This window comes from Merops nubicus, unplaced genomic scaffold (genome assembly GCF_000691845.1).
Source record: "Merops nubicus isolate BGI_N331 unplaced genomic scaffold, ASM69184v1 scaffold36530, whole genome shotgun sequence".
Lineage (NCBI taxonomy): Eukaryota > Metazoa > Chordata > Aves > Coraciiformes > Meropidae > Merops > Merops nubicus.
Window position 1 is genome coordinate 1 of NW_008584185.1, and position 14,054 is coordinate 14,054.

At 49.2% G+C, this 14,054-nt stretch overlaps 1 protein-coding gene across 1 annotated transcript; it reads right to left on the reverse strand.

Moving 5' to 3' along the window:
• Positions 1-6: 6 nt before the first annotated feature.
• LOC103775900 (paraplegin-like) lies at positions 7-12,863 on the reverse strand (the record flags this gene model as incomplete). Its single annotated transcript, XM_008943377.1, is given in 9 exon segments — positions 7-50; positions 756-918; positions 2,059-2,108; positions 2,111-2,165; positions 3,518-3,620; positions 6,103-6,242; positions 7,938-8,188; positions 11,781-11,870; positions 12,761-12,863. Coding segments are annotated over 9 exon segments (999 nt in total), but the record flags the coding sequence as incomplete, so codon positions are not given.
• Between the last annotated feature and the right edge of the window lie 1,191 nt (positions 12,864-14,054).

Consider the following 14,054-nt stretch of genomic DNA (forward strand, 5'->3'; position numbering starts at 1 on the left):
GCGGGCCTGCGCCTCGCGGAACAGGCTGCGCACCCGCGCCGCCCCCAGCCCTGCAAGGCACCACACGGCCCTCAGAGCTGCCGCGCAGCGGGAGAGGAGAGGAGAGGGTGATCTGCCCCCAGACAAACCCCCGGGCTATGGCTGGGCCCCCCCCCACGCCCCCAAAACACAACTCGTGGTTAGTCCTTAGGCGCTGCTCCTCCTGGAGCCTCCGAAGCTGCTCCTAGGGGGACTCCTACAGCTGCTCTGCTCCCAGCTCCTAACGTGAGCTCCTGTCCTTCCACAGGTCAAGCAGCAAGATTCTGCCTGTTCCTGCACACTGACCCTTGTCAGCTCTCATGAGATCTAGGAGGAAGGTGGAAATGCCAAGGCACAAAGAGGCCGTATTTTCCCCATCAGCAGGGAGCAGCAGAAAAATCCATCAGCAATCTCATACAAGGCAGGAAGCTTCAGTCAATGGCTTTAATAATAGGTACAGGGAAGTCAGAGAGAATGCTTTCAGGTGAAGAACCATGGTTGCAAACTGTCAGAAAGAAAAACTAGCAATTCAGAGGCCATGCACTTCAGAGACTATATAATTAAGTATTCTCCACCAGTGGAAACCTTTGATATTTTCAGTAGAACTTCCCAACTCATCCTCCCCATGCAAAGACAGGCTAAAAACCTCTGTCCTCTCTGAGAGGCCCAGCCAACACCCTCCAAACCCACCACTCACCAAGTGAGCTGCCCACCCTTGTCCCCAGCAGCTTACCTACCTCCTATCACCTCCACAAACTCGGAGCCTGCCATGGCCAAAAATGGCACTTGTGCTTCTGTAGCCACAGCCTTTGCCAGCAAGGTCTTCCCACAGCCTGGTGGCCCAAGCAACAAGGCACCCTTGGGCACTTTAGCCCCAAGCTGAAGGTAGCGATCAGGACTCTGCAAGAACAGCACAGCTCCATCAGACCCACAGCTCACATGAAGCACCTGCACAAGGACAAGGCCTCCCAGAGCTTCCTGATACACCTCTCAGCCAGAGTAACTCTGAGCTGCTAACAGGAGCAGCTACAGCTGCGTTCCTGCTAAGGGACTGGAAATACAGAGATTGAGTCATGCTGATCACAGCATAAAGAGCTGGCAGCTTGTTTAAGCAGAGGCTGCTCAGTATCATGAAGAGAAGAGGGCAGAAAAGCTCTACAGGGGGGTTTGGCCAGGCTGACCAATGTCCGAGGCCAGTGGGATGAGGTTGAACAAGGCCAAGGGCTGGCTCCTGCCCTTGGGTCACAGTAACCCCCTGCAGTGCTCCAGGCTGGGGGAAGAGTGGCTGGAAAGTGCCCCAGGGAAAGGACCGGGGTTGGTGGTGGGGTGTTGGTCAAGAGATGAGCCAGTGTGTGCCCAGGTGGCCAAGAAGGCCACCTGCATCCTGGCCTGGATCAGCACTACTGTGGCCAGCAGGACCAGGGCAGGGATCGTCTGTGCTCAGCACTGGTGAGGCTGCCTCGAGTAGTGTGTTCAGTTTTAGGCCACTCAGTTCAAGAAGGACCTTGAGGGGCTGGAGTGTGTCCAGAGAAGGGCAATGCAGTTGGGGAAGGGTCTGGTGAGAAGCAGCTGAGGGACCTGGGGGTGCTGAGCCTGGAGCAGAGGAGGCCCAGAGGAGACCTTCTGGCTCTGCACAGCTCCCTGACAGGAGGCTGGAGCCAGGTGGGGCTCGGGCTCTTCTCCCAGCTAACAAGTGATAGGACAGGCGGAAATAGCTTCAAGCTGCACCAGGAGAGGTTTAGGGCTTTGGGAAAAACGTCTTCTGTGCCAGGCTGCCCCGGGCAGCGGTGGAGTCCCCGCCCTCCGAGGGGTGGAGTCCCCACCCCTGGAGGGGTTTCCAAGCTGTGGAGATGTGGTGCTGAGGGACACAGGTCAGCAGTGGACTTAGTATAGTGAGGTTAATGGTTGAACTCGATGATATTAAAGGTACTTTCCAACTTAAATGATTCTACAACTCTAAGAACACACCCTCCTCCCCAGGTCAGCCATCTAGCCCAGAAGACAGGTAGCAAGCACTTATTTTGTTCTACTTTTATGTACCTTTAAATAGTCCACAAATTCTTTGACTTCCATTTTTGCCTCATGCATTCAATCCCTTTTCCAGACTTCCCATCCACGATGGTGAAACGAGCCATCTTCAGCTGGTTCTGGGGAAGGCAGCACAAGCAGTGAAGATGTGCTCTGACTTTGGACAAAGCAACTGTGGGGAAAACTGCTGTGCTCTGGGAGCCAGCTCAACACGGGGAAAAGCTGCCCCTAAAAACAGCCACCCCTCGGTGCTTTACTAATTTTTGCTTTGAAAACACTTCACAGACAGACTCAAACTATTTATCATGTTGGGAAGAGACAGAACAAACTTGCAGAAGGAGTCCCAACACAATCCATCTCAATGCTCCATGTGGACCAGGCAGGGACATTTATTAAAAACATGCAGAATGCTCAAAACCTTGAGATATTCTGTTTTCTGAATGCTTGGAACCTCAGTGCACGTGGGATAGGTATTGAGGCATGGGTAGTTTTGAGGAATATGTATTGATGGTAAATAATTGCCCTTCCTTGCTGCCGGTTTCTGCTGCAACACAACCCAGGACAGAACTGTAGGTTCTCAGCTATAACAGCCACCACATTTCAGTCTCCTGGTGTGTGTGAAGCCACAGTGACAGTCAAAACAAGAATTTAGCTAAATGCCCTACTTGTGACTGCTCATTATGCTCTACTGAAAACAGCTACTCGGGGGTGAGTTTCTTTTCCTTTGAGAATGAAGTGTACAGCTCCTCAGGCCTCAGAACACCATCTTACCCAAACGAGGGGTTAAAGACACAGGGCCTGGCTGCCCCCACTTAGGCAAGAGCAGAAGCTAGTCCTCAAGGCCCCTGTTACTCAACACTTCTTTAAAACACCCTTCCCTGTACAGCTGCATCCCTTCGTGTGGGGAATCCCAAAGCCAGAGGAGACCGAGGGGGAAATCTAACAAGGGACTGAATTCACCCGATTTTTATTGCAAAATCCCTGTGCTCAATAGCAGAGCATCCCAGGCTGATTTCTACAGCTCCATCAGCTGATGCAGGCCAGGGTGGAAGAGGGGAGGAGGAGAGCTGACTGATGTTGCAAGCAAGGCATGTGGCAGGAGGGGAACAGGCCAGCGCATAATGAAATCCAGAATCTGAACATATTTTATAAATTGAGAACTCGTTTTGCAGAAAGCAGCAATTCCTGGCTGGATGGGAGGCATATTGGCAGGACCCAGCAAAAAGAAAAAAAAACCACCATCTGCAGCTGCAACACATTAACAGGCTTTGAAAAGAGCTGAGCAAACCGGGCAGCAGATTCACGGCGCTCAGCCCCTCCTGCCACCAGGGAGAGAAAGGGCCTCGGCTGAGAGCAGAGACTCCACAGATGCTCAGCACAGGAAAAGAGGCAAGGGGAAGGGCAGGTTAGGCCAGCAGGAGACTAAAACGACCCCCAGGCTGCAAAGCAACATCAAAATGCAGATACTCACAAAGGCGTTGAAGCCTCCGGCCCGCCCCGCAACGCGGATGAGGCGGAAGATGCTCCACAACATGGACACTGCCATCAGTGTCACGATCAGGGAGATGACATCACTGGGGGGACAAAAGCAAGGCAGGGAGAAACTGAAGTGCTCAGCCACAACGTGGTGAATGTTCATCAACATGGCAGTGCTGGGGTAACGGTTGGAGTTGATCTGAAAGGTCTTTCCCACCTCAGTGACTCTGTGATAGCTATTTTCAGGATTTTAAAGGGCCTGACATTTAGGCTGAAAGTGCAGCAAGGAGCAGACCTGACCAAGGAAATGGAACCTTTGTAGGTGTATATGTATAAAAAAAACCCCAACAATTGCATAACCTAGGAAGTTAAACAGAGGCCACTGGCAAATACTGCTATAACTATGGAAGAAATTTGACCTCCCCACCCCCTAGAGAAGCATTTCTACTTGTGAAACAACTCAGACCTCCAGGCAGTGACATCACCCCCAGAGCAGAGCCTGGGTGCTGGCAGGTCCCTGCAGAGGACCTGTGTCTGGTGACACGAGGGACATTCCAGCTCCCAGTCCTGGCAGAAACCCCAGTGTGGGTCTCCTGTTAAGAGACTGCTCTGCCCAGTCTGGCTGGCCCTCCCTGGTCAAGTCCCTCACAAGTCCTGATGTCAGAAGGAAGCACTACAACAACCAACACCATCAATTTTCTGGATCCCTTGTAGTACCAGCTGCATTGGGAGGGAGATGGGGAGCAGAGATGACACTGTGGGTCTAATACAGCTACAAGACAAACACGCTGAGGACAAATAGCCTGTGAGCTCTAAACAAAAGATGCTTTCAACAGGAGGAAAAAGGATCATATGTCTGATGACAGGTTGAGATTTGTGGGGCTCTGCTTCACACATCTGTGAAATCCTCTGGTCTTGCTACAATTCTGTGTTATCTTGAACTAAGAATGTGTGTACCATCTTTCACAGAGGGGTGATTTACTGAAGCAAGGGAACCAAAACGTGCTATAAACCCAGCTGCACTTCTTTCTTCTCAGTGAGAGATCTCAGGCAACACTGGAACCTGAAAGTCACCTTCAGTTTGTCAGCTATGCAAACAGGATTGACTCTGAAACACACGAAGTGCCCACATCTCAGGGTAAACTGAATCCAAGCTGCAAGTGCTCTGCACCTCATGGGTTCAGACTCCAGACTGACACTCTGAACTCTCCAGACATTCCTCAGGTCTCCTGAAAGACCATACAGTATCTCTTAAAAAAAAAAAAAGTCTGGGGCTGGGAAAGCAGCTTGTGTTGGTGGCTGACTGTTCAGTCTACTCTTCTTTTTTATACACAAGTTTGAGAAAATTGCCAAGTTCTGAATTTCAATTAAAGATCTCATATTGCATAATCAATGAAACATGTTTATCTCCATATAAACCATGTTTTAAAAATGCACAAGTGTCATTCAAAGGACAAATAAGCCAAAACCCAGCCCAGGTATCCACTCGCACACAAAGATGACATTTCTTTCACATTTTGGGCTCTTCTGTTGTCAGGAGCTGGGATTTCTGTACTTAGCAGGCAGGATTTCATCTCTCTCTGTTGGAACTTGGGAAGAAGCAATTAGCGGAGAGCTCTCCAAACACTGGAGTCTCTCCCCACACTAAGGGAAAGCATCTTTCTACACCAGTGTAAGAGCCATCAGGGATGGTGTGGACTTGTTCAACAGCCCAGGGAGGGAGCTCCACAGGTCTGTGGTGTACTCTGGACCCCATAAATCCTGCCCTTATCAGAAGGGCAAACAAGCCACCTCAGCAGCAAGTGGCATTAGTACATGGTATGAAAGCACAGAATAAAGCCCAGCTGGTGCTCTATAGTCTCCTGACAGATCTTCCTTCCTCTTGCTCACTAGAGCTTATTTCAGAATTAAAAGCTCTGAGCAGGCTGGGTTTTTTTTTTAAGCAGAGGATCTTGGCTTCAGGTAACAGGAAGGGGCTGTCCATTTAACAGAAGTACCCCTCTCACTGAGATTTTATCTGCCAGCATCAAAGCTGCTCTACTCAGTGTGTGGCTCACAGCTGGAGTGAGCAATGAGGGCTGTTGTCCTCTGATCTACAGCTGCTGGAGAAGCAGGCCAGACCTAGGAGTTTATTTTCACAGGGTGAACCATCAACACAGGCCTTCCTCAGAGCCTCTGAACAGGCCAGACTCTCTGCAGCACCAGTGTTCTCCACAGAGCAGGGCATAACAACCCTTGTTGAGTCAGGATTTCTGCCACACTCTGCACTTGAATCATTGATTTCAAGGACCAGAAGTGCTCAGCTGTGCACAGACTCTCCTCAGGCTTCCTGACACTGACCCGAAGCGTTTGGGTCTGATGCTTACTGCAGCTCCAGACACCTTCCTGGGCCCTACTTTTGAAACACTGAAGTACATCTAGAGCACACCTATTTCTGAAAGACAGGGTAAGTGCTCCAAAACTGAGACCACTTCTTTGGTTCTATATTTATATAACAACATTTAGTTGACAGTGACTACCCTTTCTGAGGGATGTTGTCACTAATGGGACATCAACAGTAAGCACAGATTTGTAGCATACTTTCCATAAAATCCAGGATGTTTGTAGGAAACGGGGATTCTCTCTCTCTCATCAATGTTCAGCTCATCCTCTGCAGCTCTCAGCTTCTCCTCGAACTTGTCGATGTTTGCCACCCGCATGGTGTACAGCAGGGTCACGTTCTGGGGACACCAGAGCAAAAGCAGCACCTGAGTGGCGTGGGATAAGGATGGAGCAAGGAGCACAAGTGCACAACACAGACAAGTCACGTGGAAGTTAGCCCTGTACAGCCTTTGACTCTGCATCCTGCTCCTGAGTTCAGTGGAAACACCACCAGGGCTCCTAACGAGCTCAGGGACAGCTCTGGACCTCTCAGCACCTCATTCACAGAATGCTTTGGGTTGGAAGGGACCTTTCAAGATCACCTGGTCCAACCCCCCAGCAGGGAGCAGGGACACCTGTAACTAGAGCAGGTTGCCAGAGCCACATCAAACCTGACCTTGAATGTCTCCAGGGATGGGGCCTCCATCACCTCTCCGGGCAACCTGGGCCAAACCACCCTCAGCATCAAAAATTTCTTCCTTCTCTCCAGTCTAAATCCCCCTCTGAGTTTAAAACCACCACTCCTTGTCCTGTCTCAACAGGCCCTGCTAAAAAGTCTGTCCCCAGCTTTCTAATATGCCCCCTTAAGTGCTACAAGAAGGTCTCCCCAGAGCCTTCCCTTCTCCAGGCTGAACAAGCCCAACTCTCTCAGCCTGGCCTCACAGCAGAGGGGTTCCAGCCCTCTGATGATTTTTGTGACCTCCTCTGGCCCCATTCCAACAGGTTCATGTCCCTCCTGTGCTGGGGGCTCCAGAGCTGGACACAGAACCCCAGGAGAGGTCTCACTGGGTCAGGGGAGCAGAATCCCCTCTCTCCATCTGCTGCTTTTGATACAGCCCAGGCTGCCAGGGGCTTCTGGGCTGCGAGTGCCCAGGGCTGGCTCCTGTCCAGCTTTTCACCCCCCAGCACCCCCAAGTCCTTCTCCACAGGGCTGCTCTCCAGCCCTTCACCCCCAGACTCTATTAAATTATTAACTATATCTGGGCTCTCTAGCAACAAGAAGATGCAACAACTTTCTGTGCAAGCCAAAGGCTGGAGTTCATGTGATAAATCCAGTTACACTGACACTGTGGGCTCAGACAGAATTTTGTCCTATCCATGGAAAACTCTGTTGCTGGGAAGGAGGTGCCCTGGGCTCCACTTGAGACTTCCTGGATCTAATTTCTCTGTCAGAAATTAACTTCATCCAGCAGTCTGCAAACAGCTCACGAGTCACTGAACGAAAGGGATGTATCCAAGAGCAGTGTTTAAACCTCTCAAGCCAGGTTATAGTGATTCTCAGTGCCAGCTCCTGGAAGTAAGCACGTGATCAAACTTTGCTTTCTTTCTGTTTTGGAAGATTTAGGAAGGAAGTCTAATGGAGTTTGACACAACACCTGACACTGAAATCCAAACAGAAGATTTGTGAAACAAGACTGAGTAATAAGAGTTTACATTCCTGTAGACACCTCCTCAACCTATCAGTCTGAGCCTGTAGAAAAACTTACTGATTTCTTCCACCTTTTTAGATAGACCTAAGTTTCTCTTCCAGGCCATTATTCATTATTTTTACCATTTAAGATAAAAGTCTTAGCTTCCAGGTTGACATAAGTAACAAAAGTCCCCTGAACTTCAAACACAAGAAAGAGAAAAATTAACAAAGAGCAAATTTACCATGCTTTGAAGCAAATACAGCAAATAAAGCAAAAAAACCCCCAAACATACATCCTCATGAATCCAATTATTTCCAACAGCACAATCTGAGATGATCCATCCCAAAGCAGAAAGCCACTCACAACTTGCCCACGTGGGGTTCCTCCCGGGTGCAGGTAGATCTCCACGATATCACTCTCAGGCACCACCTCGATTCTCTGGACCTCCCCCTTGGCCAGCATCTCGTTCACAAAGTAGTTCCAGGAGATGTTGGTCCCTTCTCTGTTCTCCCCCACCATGAACCGGAACATCAGCACGAGGAAGGTGAGGATGAGGAGGGCCCGTAAGCGCTCCACGTGCAGCTGGTTTTCCCTTCTCCTGCGTTTCTCCTCCTCTTTAGGAAAACAAAGAGGGGAGCATGTCATTGCAGAGCATTCTGACCCAAAGAAGGGACAATTAAATGACAAATTCTAACACAACAGTAGCTTTTGGGGACTTTTTGTGGCATGCTTGGGGTCTCCTGAAGGACTAGACTGAGCAGCAGCACCTAACTTGCACTGCACAGGTGATTTTCTGGCTTGGCTCACGAAGGAAGTTGTGGGACTCGTCCAATGTTACTCAGGTGAGTCAGTTTTTTGGGCTGCAGGATGTTCCCAGACCTTTCTGTGCTTCTACACAGCCCAGCCCTCAGGCTGCTGTCAGCAATCTATCAGAAAATATCAGGAGTAAAACCAGTCACAGTTGTATCCCACAGCACCACACTTTTTTTTTTTTGGACTCAACCTTTTTTTGCACCTCGTGGGCCAGTTTAAAATTCTGTGGCCTGCAAAGAACCACCACAGTGTAGTTCAAGGTCAGCTGCTGACTGGTGCTTGAGTCATCAGGACCACAACAAGTATCTCCTCCTCCTCCCCCCAGTCCTAGGTGTGTGTTCTCGAGACAGAAACTGGTGCCTGATGTCCACTTGAGCATCAGCAGCACGGTGATGCACAAATGCTATTCCACCCCCAGCAATAAATGAGCTCTGCACCCCTGGCCTGCCAGTGCCCCTGCCTGCTGCAGCCCAGGCCCCATTTATTTGCAGATTCCCAGCAAACGTTCTGACAGGAGCATTTATCACTAGGCACCAATCAGACCCTACGCACGCCGCGGCCAAACCAGGGGACAAACACATGACCCGCTTAGAGGCTAAAAAAAGGACTCTGTCCTTCAGGGGCACAGCAGCATTTTTCACTTGTTCCCCAGCTCTGCTCCACATTTAACAGGAAAGACTCGTTCCTAAATAGAAACAATGCAGCTTTTCAGCTCAGGTCATCATTTCCAGAGCCAGGGACAGGCTCAGGCACCACATCCAGCCCATGCACTGTTTGTCCATGCCATCTCCTCACTTCTCTGCTATCTGCTAGATCCAGCTTCATCAGAGCAAAGCAATTAACCACAGAGCTGCAGGATGACACCCACCACAGTCTTGTTAAAGAAAATTAAAATACAGTATGATAGAGACCTCAGTCTGGGCAATATACTGAAAAGTTGGGCAGGTTCTAAATAAAATGATTCTGCACAGAAAAGAAACTGCTCTAGAAAAGCATTGATGGAAAAAAAGTGTGACTATCTCCATGGGTTCCGTGGAGGTGTCAGAGTCAACCACAGCTCAAGCACTTCTCTGGATTCATTAATTAAATAAGTTAAACTCCAGACACAGTGAGGATGCAGAGATTAAGTTCTGAAGCACATGGAACTGAGGATACAAGTCATACACACCACCACAGGGTAAAAGCTGGCTACTGGATAACCTGACACAAACAACTTCCCCAGCTTCTAGGAATTAGGCTTGTCTAGGACATTTAACCCCCAGCTGAATAACTTCAGGAGAAAACATCATATCTAGAAAGCCAGAAGACAACACCAAGCTCTCCCTACGCTGCATTTAACAAAGGACAAAACCCAATCTGCTTCTAAGCTTGTGTAAAATGTGGCTCTTTACAGCACAACATTCATCCTGCACCATAAGCCACCCCACAACAGTCAGCAAATGAGAAGCAGTCACTGGATGTGACACTTGCAAGCAACAGCTGTGGGAACACTTCCAGCTTCTGAGTCTCAAAAAGCCTCCATGAAGCAATGATTTGCCATTAACCCCAAACCTGAACTCTCCCATTAAAATCCTGCAAGGGCTGCAGTGACAGTTTGAAGAGTTCTTTTAAATAATTACTGCAGAGAGGAGTATTCCCCTGGAGATAAGGGGCAGCAATTCCTCCTCCCAAAGCCACGCTACACATTAATCATGGCAGAGAGAGGCCATGAAGGCAGCACCATGTCTGCTGATCTCACCAGCCACAGCACCACCAGGGGCTCTGCTCAGTCACCCTGGGCAGCCCTGCAGCCACCAAGGGCCCAACCTCCAAGCTCTGACCTCCTCAACAAGGACACCACGGTACCTGCACCCCAAAGAAGACTTGGCCCAGTTACAGGGGTCAAAACCGTGTCCCTCACACCACATCTCCACAGCTTGGAAACCCCTCCAGGGGTGGGGACTCCACCACTGCCCTGGGCAGCCTGGCACAGACCTGGGCAACCATCAGAGGGAAGAAATTGTTCCTCAGTTCCAACCTCAACCTCCCCTGGGGCAACTTGAGGCTGTTTCCTGTTGTCCTGTCCCTTGTTCCTTGTGAGCAGAGCCCGACCCCCACCTGGCTCCAGCCTCCTGTCAGGGAGATATAGAACTACTACCCTGCAGTATAACCTGTGTGACTGGAGCATGATGTTAAAGTGCTTTCCAGCTCACACCACAAAGCTCTGGAACCTCTATCTACACGTTTATCCCTCACTTAAAGGCCAAGGAAACAAGCAGCACAGCAGACATCCACAAACTCACTCAAGACATCACCAGTTCCTATAAGCATCAACTAATGTCCTCCTAGCATGAATGAAGAAAGCTCTGAGCTCTGCTATGCTTCTGCAAGCACTGCCAACAAGACAGGAGAACAAGACCTTCACTCAGGCCACTTCTGACACCTTTCTGAAGCTGTCCCACCAGGCCAGTGGACACACCTTCAACTGCTAAAAATCCACACCAGAGAGTCTGGAAACATGATCTGTCCAGAGCCTACAAGATCTCTGCATGCATTTCAGTATCTGGGAGGCAGGTACTCCCAAACAAGCAAAGAGTTACACAAGTGGAAGAGTCAAATGACACATTTTAAATGGAATGCAGCTGCTGTCGAGCTACAAATAGCAGAAATCTGACAACAATACACCAAGGCTTGAAGGGACACCCAGAAATCCACTTGTATTTGAAAAATGTTTGGTGAAAACCTCCTGGTAGAAGATAATTGTGCCTCCTGCAAGGATCAGAACACAGCCTGACACAAGTCACACAAGGACTGAACATGTTCAATGTGTTAAAACTCATTTTCAAAAGTCCTGTACAGTGGGATGCCTGGGGCTTGGGCAGGAGAAGACATGCAAAAAACAGTGTTGAGGAAAACTGGTTTAAAAAACCCAGAAAAATTCCGAGCTAGTGCCATTAGTAACACAGCTAAGAACTCTTTAAGGAAAGGATTTTAACTCTGAGCTCTGTAAACCACTAGAAGTACACACACCCACAGTGAAGATAAACAAAATACAAGAAAAAACAGAGTGTAGCTTAAAGAACTTCTGGGTATTAAGTCAAAATGCTGTACAACAAAACCTCCAAAGCAAAACTCAGTTAACACCCTGCTCCCTTCCATAAAGCAGCAAAACTGAGGCACACACCAGTGAAGTTATTTGCATAGGATGAAAGAAAAAGAAACAATCTCTCTTAAATCTTACCGTTCCATCATCTAAGCCAAAATAGCCCTTCAAACCTCAGGCATGGGGGGTGAAGCTACAGGTAGAGGTTTAGAGTGCCCACACAGCAGCATTGAGGTGGATCTTCCACACTGTCCACCCTCACCCACAGGGTTTGTTTCATTAAATACATTTTTTTTTTGGCACACACTTACCTTCATCCTCCTGTGGAGATCTCTTCTTGAATCCTCCATTCTTCTGGTTGCTCCTTTGAGAGGCTGAAGTAGTAAAATAGTAAGTGCTACCTGCAGGCAAGCAGAGTTGAGGAGTTACTACCAGGAGACCTCAGGAGATACTGAGATAAAGGAACTAAGGGTGGCAGAAATACATGGGAGCCCCACAGCTCCCTCCATGTGCTGAGGAAATGGGGCAGCCTTGCCAGAGAGAGCACCAGGAGGGACACACTCCTGCAGTCTCCTTGTATGACACATCTACTCCTTGACAATCCAATCCAAGTATGGCTCGGTCCAGAGGTCATTTTAACACAGCAAAGAAAATAATTGGGAGAAATTTCTGGAGGGTTGCTACACGTCCCCACTCCCCAAGGCACAAACCCACTGTTAACAGTGGTCAGGCAGGAACTGCCTCACACCAGGAGCTGCAAATGCTTGTCAGAAAAAATGGGAGTGCTGGAGCTAAATGCAGGTTTCTCAGCAAATACTGTTAGGATACTCTAATAAAAGCTAAGGCAGTAAAGCTACCAACAGCAAGACTGACACTCACTGCTCCAAAACAGCAAGCAAAGGCATTTTTTTTTTTTGCAGTAAAATGCAGGAAGCTCAGAAGTGAGAGAGCCAAGTGGAGGACAGCAGCTTCCATTTCCCATGGCTCCAGTCAGGAGTGAGCTGGGAGACTGGGCTGCTCATCCCTGCTGGAGGACAGTGCGTGGATGTGTGAGTGCACGTTAGTTTTTAGGGCTAATAACTCAACTGAACCATGCTGAGCTCCCTGTGGAAAGGAGCTGCTGCTCATCCCTGCCACCAAACAAAACACCTAGAACCCCTGTAGCAGCTCCCAAAGCCAGCAACAGAACAGCTTTGCTTCAGATTCAGGAAGGCAGGGCAGTGAAGGTAAGGAAGAACCAATACTCCTAACAAATGAGGCCTTTTCCCCTCTGTGGCTCTTTGGGACTCACCTAGGAGATTCCAAAGTCTGGCTGGATCTCGAATTATGTGTTGTCTCAGCAGGACTCCACCAAGACCTTGACGTGTGGGGGAAAGTGTTTGTGCCAGAAGGCTCTGAGAAAGAGGATAAAGGAAAAAAACAAAAAGGCAACTATTGGAAAAGTGCTGTGACTGCTTAACCTTTCCACATGCTGCGAGACAGATACTTCCAAACACGAAAATATTGTGGGTAAGCTGCAGGACTAGCAGCTGGGAGACCTGAATATTGTTCCTGGTTATGCAGCAGACTTGCCACATGACTCTGAAGATGTTGTTTATAACCCAGTTTGGAGAAAGCACATCCATAAACAGAAACATATGCTCAAAACACATGAAAAGTTTCTCTTTTTCCTCTCTGCATCTCTGTTTTTCGTTTCAGAGACACTGGAAGTCAGTTCTTAAACTGTAAAGACACCCTCACACAAGAGGGAACCTGAAGGACTGCTGCTGGTGAGCCTGCAGCACAGCAGTAAGGACAACACAGCCACTTCCCTGCTGGAATCCAGGACCCATCCTGAAGCCAGTACTCAGATCTAAAAGCAACTTCAACACATCTAAAGTAACATTTACTAACGCACTGAACACCAGCCCTGCCCCTCCTGCAATGCACGAACCCTTTTCATGGTGTTTGCTGATGCTGGCCTGAGGGGGTAACCTCTTGGGAGTGATGCTTGCTATAACAGAGCAGCTCAGACTTGTTTAAATTGATCACAAAAGAACCCTGGCACGATTCACAAAGCTGTCCCATGACTCTTCTTCCTCCATCACCTACTCAGACGGCCGGTGCTTTTCCACTGCAGGGAACAAACCCACAGAACACTCTCCAATCAAATCACGCTGGAGGCCTCATTTAAACAAAAGCCTTGCCTTAAACCACACACAAAGGGCTGTGTTGGAGGGCACAGCAATACCCACACTAGGAGATGGGTTAGACACCTCTGTGGCACACACCAGTGTGGCGGGTGCTTAGATCACAACAGATGCAAAGAAACAGCAAAACTAAAGTGAGAAAAAAAAAAAACTTTAATCAACGTTTTCATGCTCCTGACAGCCTAGGCGTTCCCTCCATAGGGCACTGCCTCAAGTTACTGCCACACAGCGCTGACAGGATGATCCTGGGGTGGTCTAAGCTGAGAAACCTTCAAAGGCAAGGTCCGCCTCGAAGCAAGAGCCCACCGGGCACAGAGCCGTGAGGGACGACCCTGTACCCCCGCCCCTGTTCGCCTTCTCGGCCGGTGCTCCCGGCACCCAGCCGGGCAGAGCCCT